The 12,039-nt window shown below is 51.2% G+C and overlaps 2 protein-coding genes across 4 annotated transcripts in view; both read right to left on the bottom strand.

The window, feature by feature from the left end:
- Window positions 1-12,039, bottom strand: part of LOC140723824 (uncharacterized) — a 746,760-nt gene that overhangs the window by 276,037 nt on the left and 458,684 nt on the right. The window lies entirely within an intron of this gene.
- Window positions 5,261-12,039, bottom strand: part of LOC140723836 (NACHT, LRR and PYD domains-containing protein 3-like) — a 64,263-nt gene continuing 57,484 nt past the window's right edge. For all 3 annotated transcript variants that reach the window (XM_073038398.1, XM_073038397.1, XM_073038400.1), the window contains 2 exons: window positions 6,158-6,325; window positions 5,261-5,995 (listed from right to left, as the gene is read on the bottom strand). In XM_073038398.1, the coding sequence (XP_072894499.1) occupies window positions 5,908-5,995; window positions 6,158-6,325 (256 nt within the window). In that variant the 3' untranslated portion in view covers window positions 5,261-5,907. The remainder of the gene's footprint in view (window positions 5,996-6,157; window positions 6,326-12,039) is intronic.

Genomic DNA, 12,039 nt, shown 5'->3' with positions numbered 1-12,039 from the left:
CAGAACTCGATGCGTCCCGTTAATCGAAAGCTACAATTCTGAGACAGAGATAACACAGATTTCTCTCCACTGACCCAACCCTCCACTTCAAAACACATTTCCCTCTCCCACACTCACCCCTCTTCTCCCAACGCTCCTTTTCCGTTTCCACGGTCTCTACCCACACCTTTCAACCCTATACCCCAAACGCTCCCCTTCCTCTTTCTTACTGGCCATCTCTCCCTCCCCCTCTTACTATCTTTTTCTCTTTCCCTCCTTCCTCTTTCTCCCTCTCTTTCCCTCCATCGGAATTCCCCCTCCTCTCACACTCTCTCTCCCCCTCTCCGTCCCTCACCCCTCTGTTTCCCCTCACTCGGAATTCCCCCACCTCTCGCTCACACTCTCAACTCGCCCCTTCTCTTCCACAATCTCCCCTCTCTGTCCGTTACCTCTCCTCCCTCTCTGCTCACCTTTATCTTTCATCTCCCTTTACCCCTCTCCGTCTCTCACCCTCTCACCACACTTTCCCACTCTCACCACTCTCCCACTCTCCGTTCAACCCTTTCTCCCACTCTTTCTCACCCCTCTCCCCTTCTCTGTCTCACACACCTCCCCATCTCTATCCCCTCTCGTTCTCTCTCTCCCCTCCTGTTTTCCACGTTCCTCTCCGAGGTCTCTCATCTCCTGCCTCTCACGTCCCCCCCCCCCACACACACCTTTCCCTGCTCCCTGTATTCCACTACAGTCTCTTCCTTCTTTGTCTCATCTCTCTCACACCTATCTCTCTCTCACACGAATCTCCCCTCTATCGCTGCGCTTCTCTACGCCCATCTCACTCCCACCCCTCCCCATTCTTCCTCAGCCATGCCCACTTTCTCTTCCTCCCGCCTCTGCCTCCGACCTCGCCTACCCCACACTTCCAGACCCAACTCTCCGCTCTCCCTCTCCTCCTTTCTGTCTCTCACCTCTCACTCTCCCTCTCCATCTTCCGCCCTTTCTCTCTTCCCCCCCCCCCTCTCCCTCCATCTCTCTCTCTCTCTTTTGTGATGGGTACCATGGGTAACCGCTCTCCCAGCATCGCCGAATGAGTCGCACCTTTTTCCTCACCGTCCGTCTACTGTTCATTCAATCCCAACTTCCCATCCTTCCTCTCCTTTCCTTTGCTTCTCGCTCTCACAATTCTCCAGTTAACCGCCTGCCGACAGCCATTTTGTGACAATGTGAGACACTCGCTCCCACTTGGTCCACCACGAAGTGTGTCACTCCCTCACACTCACCATCTTGTCACTCTCCTTCCCATCCCATCACTCGCAAACCCCTTCCCTCCCTCCCCTTGCTTTCCTCTCCGCATCACCTCGATACTCTGCATCTTCTGCTGGTTGGCCGCTATTTTGCAATGCCAATTTTCGCCTCTCCTCATCGCCCCCTCTCTCTATGTTACCCAGTGAGTCACTCCCCCACACTCCCCATCCTGTTCCTCCCCACCCTGCCCAATCAGCGCCCTCCCTCCCCTTCCCATTACTTCCCCTCCCTTCAAGTTCAATCACTTCCTCTCCCTCCCCGTCCCATTATTCGCGCTCCCTTCCTGTCGTTTCACTCCTCCTTACCCTGTCTTTATCTTGTCTATGTCGGCCACCAGTTTGTGACAGGAACTTCTGCCCCTCCCCTTTTCCTCCCCTATTGAGTCAGTGACTTCGCCACGCTCACCGTCTCATCAGTCCACTCCTCGTCCCGTCACTCCTCTTCCTCCCAAACCCCTCCCCTCTCCTCCCCAAAACCCACATGTATTTGTGTGAATATCTGAGATATATACATTAGTTTATTCAATGACAACATCATTAGAATTAAAACATATATACAATACGCAAAACTACATAATACACTAATTAAAATACTGTTATTACAATCAATAACTCCCGATCCCGGGATTGTATCCATGGGCACCGCATGTTACTTCGCCATAGATTCTGTGTGTGACCGTGGCCATTGTAAGCCAGTGTCTCACTCTGTCCCGGGCGCCCACATTAACTAAGAATTCGCCCATTTTTCGCCATAACTCCCTCCCCGATGATAATTTTCAATCAGTGCGTCACCCCCACCCTGTCGGTCATTTTAACTCTGCCTGTCTCTCCCACTCTCTTGTCAGTGTATCACTCCCTCCCTGTCGGCCACGAGAAACAAGGTGACCACGGACATCTTAATTCCGCCCATCGCCCCCTCCCTGGCGCCCATTGTCACTCAGCCCATCACTTTCTCCCCGGAGACCATTTTCAGTCAACCTTTCACTCCCTCCCTAGCGACCATTCTAAATCCTTCTGTCGTTCCCTCCCTATTCACCATTTTCAATCAGGAGCCCCTCGCAGAACAGACACTCTCGACCACCCTCCACTCGATTGCGCAGACTGTTTATCACAAATAATAAATATATATCAAACAATAGAGACCGATCCGACATCTTCATCTCCGGATCCTGTGCGTCATCACTCTAAGTGTCGTGGAGAGAGGAGGATACAGACACCAGGAAACGTGTGCGGTAATATTCCCGGTGTCGATACAGAGACCCGACACCGTGCGCGGTAAAACTCTCAGTGTGAAGACAGAGATCGGGAACCGTGCCTGGCAAAATTCCCAGTTTGGAATAAGGAGACCGGGAACCGTGCCCTGTATAACCTCCTGTGTGTTATGTGGACACCGGAAACAGGGCACAATGATCATCCGGCGTGGGGACACGGAAACCATAAACCTGTCACACACGCACCCCCCACCCCCTGCCAAGTTCAGGAAGGCGTTCCTTCAGTCCGATCATATCACGGTCTCCGCCAGGAGATAGAACCTCATCAGTTTTACAAAGTCGTCAACATCCACACGACCCCCGGCTTTCCTTGTAACTAATGAACCATTGGCGTTCTCGTCAGATTCCCTAAACGCAGCCCTGAGTTCTGTCAAACACGGAATTCAGTCATCGCCGCCAATTTCCAGGTTCACAGACTTGCTGGAAATGAACTGGAAGGGGACCCATTGGGAGGCAGATGGTGCGAGTGAATGGGAAGGGGTGGGATCCGTTGGGATTTCAGACGATAGGAGTGAATGGGAAGTCGTACACACGGTGGGGGTAAATTGGAAGGGGCGGGTCCCCATTGGCAGAAAAACAGTGGGAGTGAATGCGAAGGGGCGGGACTCACTGGGACGCAAACGGTGGGCGTGAATGGGAAGGGGTGGCGCCCATTGGAAGTTCGGATGATAGGAGTGAATGAGAAGCAGTGCAGGGGATAAATGGTAAGGGGCGTGCCCCCACTGGCAGGCCAACTGTGGGGGTGAATGGGAAGAGGTGGGGTCCGTTGGAAGTTTGGACGATGCAAGCGAATGGGAAGGGGTGCGTCACGTTAAGAATGCGCATGAGTGGAGTGAATGGGAAGGGGTGTGTCATTGGGAGTGCGGATGGAGGGAATGAATGGGAAAGATTGGCATTTGATTGGGATCGCGGACCGTGGGAGAGGACGAGAAGGGTTGGAGACCCGTTTTGTAAAATTATCCACAACTTCGATTTCATCCTGGGCTACTTCTCGACCCTAGAAGACAAATGTGATTGTTAACTGCTATGGTTATGATTCCGATCTGTACTCCCCTGCCCGTTTGTGCCCCCTCCCACCCTCTCCTCTGTGCTCACTGCATCCCTCCCCGTCTCTGTGACCTCTTCTACATATATTCATTTAGTGTGTGTTTGTGTGTGTGTGTGTGTGGTTCTCTGTGCTACAGTTTCAAGGTGAACACAATGAGAGTCTCCTCTGTAATCTGTTTCAACTCGAGAACTCAGTTGATATATCTCACACTAAAGACCTTCCCCTCCCTCCGTGTCTGTTCCCAGGAGTGTGTGATAGGACGGTGTAGGGGGAGCTTCATTCGGTGTCTGATGCCGGGTGTGTGTGATGGGATGTTCTGGAGGGAACATCACACTGTGTCTTACCCCGGGAGTGTGTGATGGGACGGTGTGGAGGGAGATTCACCTTCTGTCTGACCCCGGGAGTGTGAGATGGGACGGTGTGGAGGGAGCTTCACTCTGTGTCTGACCCCGGGAGTGTGTGATGGGATGGTGTGGAGGGAGCTTCTCTCTGTGATTGACCCCGGGTGTGTGTGATGGGACAGTGCGGAGGAAGCTTCTCTCTGTATTATAGGAAAGATGTCAACAAAATAGAGAGAGTACAGAGAAGATTTACTACAGTGTTACCTGGGTTTCAGCACCTAAGTTACAGAGAAAGGCTGAACAAGTTGGTCTTTATTGTTTGGAGCGTAGAAGGTTGAGGGGGACTTGATAGAGGTATTTAAAATTATGAGGGGGATAGATATAGTTGACGTGGATAGGCTTTTCCACTGAGAGTAGGGGAGATTCAAACGAGAGGACATGATTTGAGAGTTAGGGGGCAAAAGTTTAAGGGTAACATGAGAGGGGATTTCTTTACTCAGAGAGTGGTAGCTGTGTGGAATGTGCTTCCAGTAGAAGTGGTAGAGGCAGGTTCGGTATTGTAATATAAAGTAAAATTGGATACGTATATAGACAGGAAAGGAATGGGGGGTTATGGCCTGAGTGCGGGTCAGTGGGATTCGGCACGGACTAGAAGGATCGAGATGGCCTGTTTCCGTGCTGTAAGTTTTATATTGTTATCTGTATATATGACCCCGGGAGTGTGTGATGGGATGGTGTGGAGGGAGATTCACTCTCTGTCTGACCCCGGGAGTGTGTGATGGGATGGTGTGGAAGGAGCTTCACTCTGTGTCTGACCCCGGGAGTGTGTGATTTGACTGTGCGGAGGGAGATTCACTCTGTGTCTGAGACAAGGAGTTTGTGTTGGGACAGTGTGGAGGGAGCTTCACACTGTGTCTGTCCCCGGGAGTGTGTGATGGGACGGTGCGGAGGGAGCTTCACACTGTGTCTGTCCCCCGGGAGTGTGTGATGTGACTGTGTGGAGGAAGCTTCACTCTGTGCTTTACGCCGGTTTTCTATCCCCATCCCTCTCGTACTCGGGACCTCAGTAGACTCACGGCGATTTTATCTGCGGGGAGGGGTGGGGGTGGGGGGTGGGGGAGCAGGAGGAGGACAGTTAGCCAGGAAGGGGATTGTGTGGAGATGAGATCCTGGGCACCCAGACTCTGCCAGTCCGACCTCCCTCAGCCTGGAGCTGAGACGCTACTGTGTCAGTGTGAGGAGCTCCGACCCACTGTTGCAGTGCACAGGGTGCGGGGGCAGCAGAAACCTCAAATAAAACTCGAGTCCGGCACCAGGACAGGAAGTTACAGCGGTTTATTGATTTCATCATGACAAATGTAAATTAAACAATGTGTGAGCTGCTGACGTGCGGGAGTAAATAAGCTGCTCCCGACTCACTCACAGTCACACACAATTAACCGACCAGCGACAACGAGTGACCGGTTGAATAATCAGTCCCGTTTCTCACTGTCACTCTGCATCGGGGAACCGATGATTATAAAATCACACTACAGGGCCATGTCCGAGATCGCTGCAGATCCAGGGTCACTGCCGAGGTATTTGTCAATTTAACTGACTGCCGAATGCACCGTCCTCAGCAAAGGGAACGGAAGGATTCTCTCCCCGGATAATCCCGCTCCAACACACTGGTGTCTCAGACTGTGTCCCGGCCCCCGGGCTCTGCCTGTCTGTAGAATTCCCTGGGGTCTCAAGAGAAGGAGTCTCGAGCACGAACGTCCGGCGGAAGCAGCGCCGCCGGACAGGAGGCGGAAATACATCACTCACAGGAGCTAGTTGCGTTAGAAGCGTTGAAAATTACACACAGAGCACGGCTATTAAAGGGGAGGGCGGAAGTTAAAGGGGAGGGCGGGGAGTTAAAGGGGAGGGCGGGGAATCGGCCAAAATGTTCCCACCCCGCGTGTGGGGATGTTCACACTTTCAGATGTTCACAGATCCACTGTCAGTCCGGGTCTGGGTTCCTGCAGAGATCTCAGTTCCTTCTCCCCGGTCCCACTGAACCGATTCTCCCCCAGCCTGAAACAGATGGGAGAATAAAGATGAAATAAACAGATTACACAACAGTGTCAGGAACAGGGGACCGGGGTTAATGTTTCAACAACACTCAGACAAAAATCACCAGAAAACCCGCGGATCCGCTGATATTTTATCACATTGAACATTCACGCAAACACTCACTGGATCAGCTTCAGACTCGGGAGGGTCAGTATGAGACGGCGGAGAGTGGGGACAGATCGGTCTGTCAGCGAGTTTAATTCCAGGTCCAGCACCGTCAGTGATCGATTTTTACTGAGAGCGGAGACGAGATCCTCGACACCAGAATCTGTGAGACCGACATCCCCCAGCCTGAAAATGAGAGAGTGTGAGGGTGAAGGACACAGAGAGACAGGAGACGGTACAAATCCCCAGTGTTTATCAGTAACACAATTACTGATCACATTAATGTTCAGTGTCAGACACACAGTGACTGTAAACTGTTACGAAAACCCCGTAACCAGGTAACTTACCAGCAAAGATAGATGGATCAGCTGAGTCGGATGCTACTATTTTCAAACGTTTTATTCAACAAGGGCACAAACGTATGGTTAATACAAAACATTCAGATCATACACGTCGTCAAAACTCAATCTAAAACACCGGTGTAACCATAATCAATCAGACATAAGCTCTACAGTTGTCTAGGGGGTAATACTGAGTCCAACGGAAGTATAAAGAGTCACTCAGAAGTTTGCAGGCATTTCCTTTCTGGGAACCCGCTGGGGTTTTTACGTTGTAGAGAGAAAGAGATGTTTTAGAAAAGATGAACACTTGCCCGTCGTCTTGGCAGAGCAAATCCTTGGAATCAGGGGAGCAGACTTCCCCGTTGTTATTTAAAAGCAGTCTTTCGTTGGTTTTAGCCACAGATTCAAATTCGGAATCTAACGCACGTGGCTTCCTTCAAAATGGCGTCCCGCTCCCACGGGAATCGATATCGTGTTTCCTTGGTGTCTCCTGGGTGCGTCTGAGGGTTCTCCCCCCCTCAAACCCGCCTTTATACTTCTTCACGGGATCGCAGGTGTCAATCAAGTTGCAGGTAATGCGATCTCTCTCTCAACCAGCCCACTTTGCCCGAGGGCTTTTCACGTGGTCTCCATGAGACAATAGTCAATGTCACCTTCATTCTGCTTCTTGGGAGAACATGGTCTCTCTCTCTTTTTGGGTCAGTTGACCCCCCCCCTTAACTAGGGTTCTTGTGATTCTCACAAAGGAGGGGGCCAACGGCATAACACCTCCCCCCATAACGGGTTTTTAACCAGCGGTTAAAAACAGGTTGGTACAGGATTTTTTTTTTAATCTACATACTACACAAGCTTTTCTCTTCACAGAGTACTACTGTTATACATTCAAGTCAGGATCTAAAGAGGTAACAAGTACAGTGCCCCTTTTCTTTAATACCTTACCCTACCGTGCCATACATCGTATATTTAATTCAGCACCTGGATAAACAATCCGCTAGCACATTATCACTCCCCTTTATGTGCTGGATCTTAATATCAAATTCCTGCAGCATCAGACTCCAGCTTAATAACCTTCTGTTTTTATTTTTCATATTGTCCAAGAATACCAGCGGGTTGTGATCGGTATAGACCACTAGCGGTCTTTGCGCCGGACAAATGTACACTTCGAAATGTTGTATCGCTAACACAAGCGCTAACAATTCCTTTTCCACGGTAGAATAATTCCTCTGGTGTCTATTGAACTTCCGAGAGAAATATGCTACCGGGTGCTCCACTCCATCCCCCGCTTGCTGCAATAGGACTGCTCCTGCCGCCTCGTCGCTGGCGTCCGTGGCCAAGGAGAAGGGGGTTAACAGATCGGGCGCTTTTAACACCGGGTCATGGCACAATACGGCTTTTAACTTTTCAAAGGCATTCTGACAAGAATGACCCCACTCAAATTTTTCCTCCTTCTGCAGTAATTTTGTAAGGGGGAGCGCAATGTCCGCGAAATTTTTACAGAATTTCCGATAGTATCCCACCATGCCCAGAAACCTCCTCAGGGCCCTTTTATTGTAGGGTACAGGGACCTCAGAAATAGCCCGGACCTTCGCCTGCACAGGGGCCAACTGCCCGTCTCCCACGACATACCCCAGATAGGTGATCGTGGCATGACCAAACTCACTCTTGGCGAGGTTTACTGTAAGGTGGGCTGCCGACATTCGGGTAAACAAACTTTCTACAGCCCCCAGATGCTCCTCCCAGGTGTCATTCCAAACTACCACATCGTCAAGATAAGCCTTGGTGTGGGTTAACCCCTTTATCACAGCGTCTATCATCCGCTGAAATGTCCCTGGGGCATTTTTCATCCCAAACGGCATAACGTTGCACTCGTACAACCCGGACGGGGTGACAAAGGCTGAAATCTCTCGAGCCCTGTCCGTTAAAGGAACGCACCAGTACCCCTTTAGCAAGTCAATTTTTGTGATGTACCTTGCCTTCCCCAGTTGATCAATGCAATCATCCACCCGGGGAAGAGGGTAAGCATCGGTCTGGGTAACCGCGTTGACCTTCCGATAATCGGTACAGAATCTTATGGTCCCGTCCGGCTTTGGGACAACCACGCAAGGAGAAGCCCACGCGGAAGAGGATTCGCAGATTATCCCAGCAGCTAGCATATGTTCAATCTCCTTCTCTACCAGCTGGCTCTTTTCAGGATTCATCCGATAAGGGGCTTGTTTAATAGGTTGGGTTGAGGTAGCTATCACATCATGTTGCGTTCCCTTACACCTTCGGGGGACATCTGGGCATAAGTCTGCATGCCGGTTAACGAGCTGTATTACCTGCTCCCGCTGTTCAGGCTTTAAGTGGCCAACTTTACCCGCAAGATTCGCCAATACGACAGAGTTCTCTAATCTGGTAGGGACTATACCTATCTTGTCGAACCGTTCTGGTTCCTCCTTACCATCCCCCTCTACCTCATCGGCTTTCATGGCCGCGCCAACAACCGTGGGGGTGGGTTCGTGATACCCTTTTATCATGTTCACGTGAACTAACTGGGTCGGCTTTCGCCGGTCGGGGGTTTCGATCACGTAATTCAGCGAGTCTATTTTCTTACGCACTGTATATGGTCCTTGAAACCTCGCCCCCAGGGGGTGAGTAGCTACCGGGAATAGGACCAGGACCCGGTCGCCCACGTGAAACTCTCGTTCTCTCGCTCTCCGGTTATACCACTGACCCATTTTTTCCTGAGAGGCTTTAAGGTTTTCGTTTGCCAAGGCGCATACTTGACGCAGCCTTTCCCGGAATTTCAGCACATAGTCGACCACACTGACTTGGGCGGTCGGGTTAGACCATTTTTCTTTCAGTAGGGTTAGGGGTCCCCTGGGCCTGTGACCGAAAACCAGCTCGAACGGACTGAACCCCAGGGAGCACTGCACTGTATCTCGTACGGCAAATAACAAAAGGGGTAAAGCCTCATCCCAGTCTCGAACGTTCTCCTGGCAATAAGCTTTAAGCATGGTCTTTAGGGTAGCGTGGAACCTTTCCAACGCTCCCTGTGACTCCGGGTGGTACGCAGAGGCCATAATCTGCTTCACCCCTAGCTGGGTCATCATCTGCCGAAATGCGCTCGACGTGAATGTACTTCCCTGGTCTGATTGTATCTCCTTGGGTAGCCCCACGGTGGTAAAGAATTTGATAAGGGCCTTCACCACCGCAGAGGTCCTAATACTACCCAGAGGCACGGCCTCGGGAAATCGTGTAGCGGCACACATCAGGGTCATGATATACTGCCGCCCACTCGCAGTTTTAGGTAAGGGTCCCACAAAATCCACAATGACTCGGGAGAAAGGCTCCTCACATGCGGGAATAGGTCGGAGGGGGGCCTTAGGGATAACTTGATTCGGCTTACCCACCACCTGGCAGGTATGACATCTTTTACAATACTCAGTAACATCTTTTCTCAGATTGGGCCAATAGAACTCTCTCTGAACCCACTCCACGGTCTTCTTTATTCCTAAATGCCCGCCTAAAGGTCCCTTATGGGCTAAGTCAAGAATGTCGTCCCGATATACTTTCGGGACTACTATCTGATGTAGCACCGCCCAGTCCTCATCGGCCTGCACCGCAGGGGGTCTCCACTTCCTCATCAACACCCCCTCCTGGAGATAATAACCCTCTGGCTCTGCCTCCAGTTCAGTCTCAGAGAGAACCGACTCTCTCAAGGCTACCAGCTCCTCGTCACCATTCTGTTCCCGTACAAACTCTCTTCTGGCTAAGGACCGGTCTACCTCTTCCCGATTTCCCACTCGGTCCTCCCTACTCTCCGTTTTCCTTTCCTCGGACTCTCGTTGGTACAGAGTCGGTAAAAAAGTTTCGGCCAAATCAAAACTGGCCAGATTCCACCCGCTCTCGGTCTCAGCGGCCCTTTTCGACATGCTGCGAGTGACCGCACATGCGGGATAGAATTTTTTTTATGAGGGAGGGTCTTCAACTCTCACGGGCTGGGTGGTCAGCTTCACGGCGGCACCCATCTTCCCACCCGCTAGGTCGTTACCCAGAAGGACGTCCACTCCTTCTCCCGGCAACTCCGGCAGGACCCCCAGATCTACTGGTCCCGACACCAACTCACAATCTAGAAGGACCCTATGCAAAGGCACGACCTCGGTTCGGTTCCCGATACCTGTCAGGGCTACCTCCCCCGTGCGAGGGCCGAATTTTAACACATTACGGCTAATTAACGATAGTTCCGCCCCCGTGTCTCTCCAAATTCGTACGGGAATTGGGGGGTCCCCTTCCTTCAAAGCTACGGTTCCTTCGGACCTAAATGTCTCCCGCCCCTCCTGTATTCCATCTGTCTGGGGCCTGCTTGTCGATTTTCGGATCGACGCAACACAGCCTATGGAAATAGCTGCTTTCCCTCGTTCCGACTCCTTCCTCGGAGCAGGGCATTTTGATGCAATATGTCCCACCTTTCCACAATTAAAATCTCCAGGTCTCCTGTCTGTTATCCTCACTTTTTGTGCTAGCTCCCGGCGGAGTTTCTCCCTTAGCCGGCGGACTTTCCCTACCATTCCGACGGTCTCTCAGGTAACTTTTTGGCGAGGAAAACTTTGTCTTGTGGGTTAGGGCATATTCATCTGCGACCCTAGCCATCTCTGAGATGGACTGATTCGTCCTCTCATTTAAATACATTCGGATCTCTTCCGGAACGCAACCTTTAAATTCCTCAATCAAAACTAACTCCCTGAGACGCCCATATTTCTCGGCCACCTTTTCAGCTGTGCACCAACGGTCCAAGAGCACACCCTTCTCATGGGCTAGCTCGGTATACGTTTGATTCCACCCTCTTCTTAAATTTCGGAACCTTTGTCTATACGCCTCAGGTACTAACTCGTAACCTCGGAGAATGGCCTCCTTTACTTGAGCATAATTTCCGTCCCTTTCTGGGGGCAGCGCGGTATATACCCGCTGTGCTTTTCCTCGTAACACACTTTGTAACAACGCCACCCACTGCTCTCTGGGCCACTGCTGATTCCCTGCCACCTTTTCAAAAAGCAAGAAATAACTATCAACATCCGTCTCCTCGAACGGGGGGACCAACCTCAACGCCCGACTAATATCAAACCCCTCCTGTCTCTCTTCCCCTTGAGTTCTTCGCTCTTGCTTTCGCCTGTCCAGCTCCAATTCATGGCTCCTTTGTTTCTCTTTCTCTTCTGCTTCTACTTCTAGCTGCTTTAGCTGGAGCTCACGATCCCGTTCTATCTCTAATTCCTTTAGTTTGAACACATGCTCTCTTTCCACAGCCCTTTCCTTCTCAGCTCTCTCGGCTTCTTTTTCCCTCTCAGCTCTCTCTCTCTCTGCAGCCTTCTCAGCTGCTTCTACTTCTAGCTGCTTTACTTTAAGCTCATGTTCCAGCCTTGCTTTCTCCAACTCTGCCTGATCTGTCCCTCTCGCTAATCTCCTTTCGGGAATATTTTCCAAATCCTCAGCTGCAAACACCTTCTTCCCAACGTAATGCTGTTGTATGACCCTTCGCACTTCCTGCTTTTTCATTGCTGGCTTCACCGCTGTGAGGTCTAA

Source organism: Hemitrygon akajei, unplaced genomic scaffold (assembly GCF_048418815.1).
Source record: "Hemitrygon akajei unplaced genomic scaffold, sHemAka1.3 Scf000139, whole genome shotgun sequence".
In the NCBI taxonomy this organism is placed as follows: domain Eukaryota; kingdom Metazoa; phylum Chordata; class Chondrichthyes; order Myliobatiformes; family Dasyatidae; genus Hemitrygon; species Hemitrygon akajei.
This window is presented reverse-complemented; position numbering and strand designations above follow the sequence as displayed.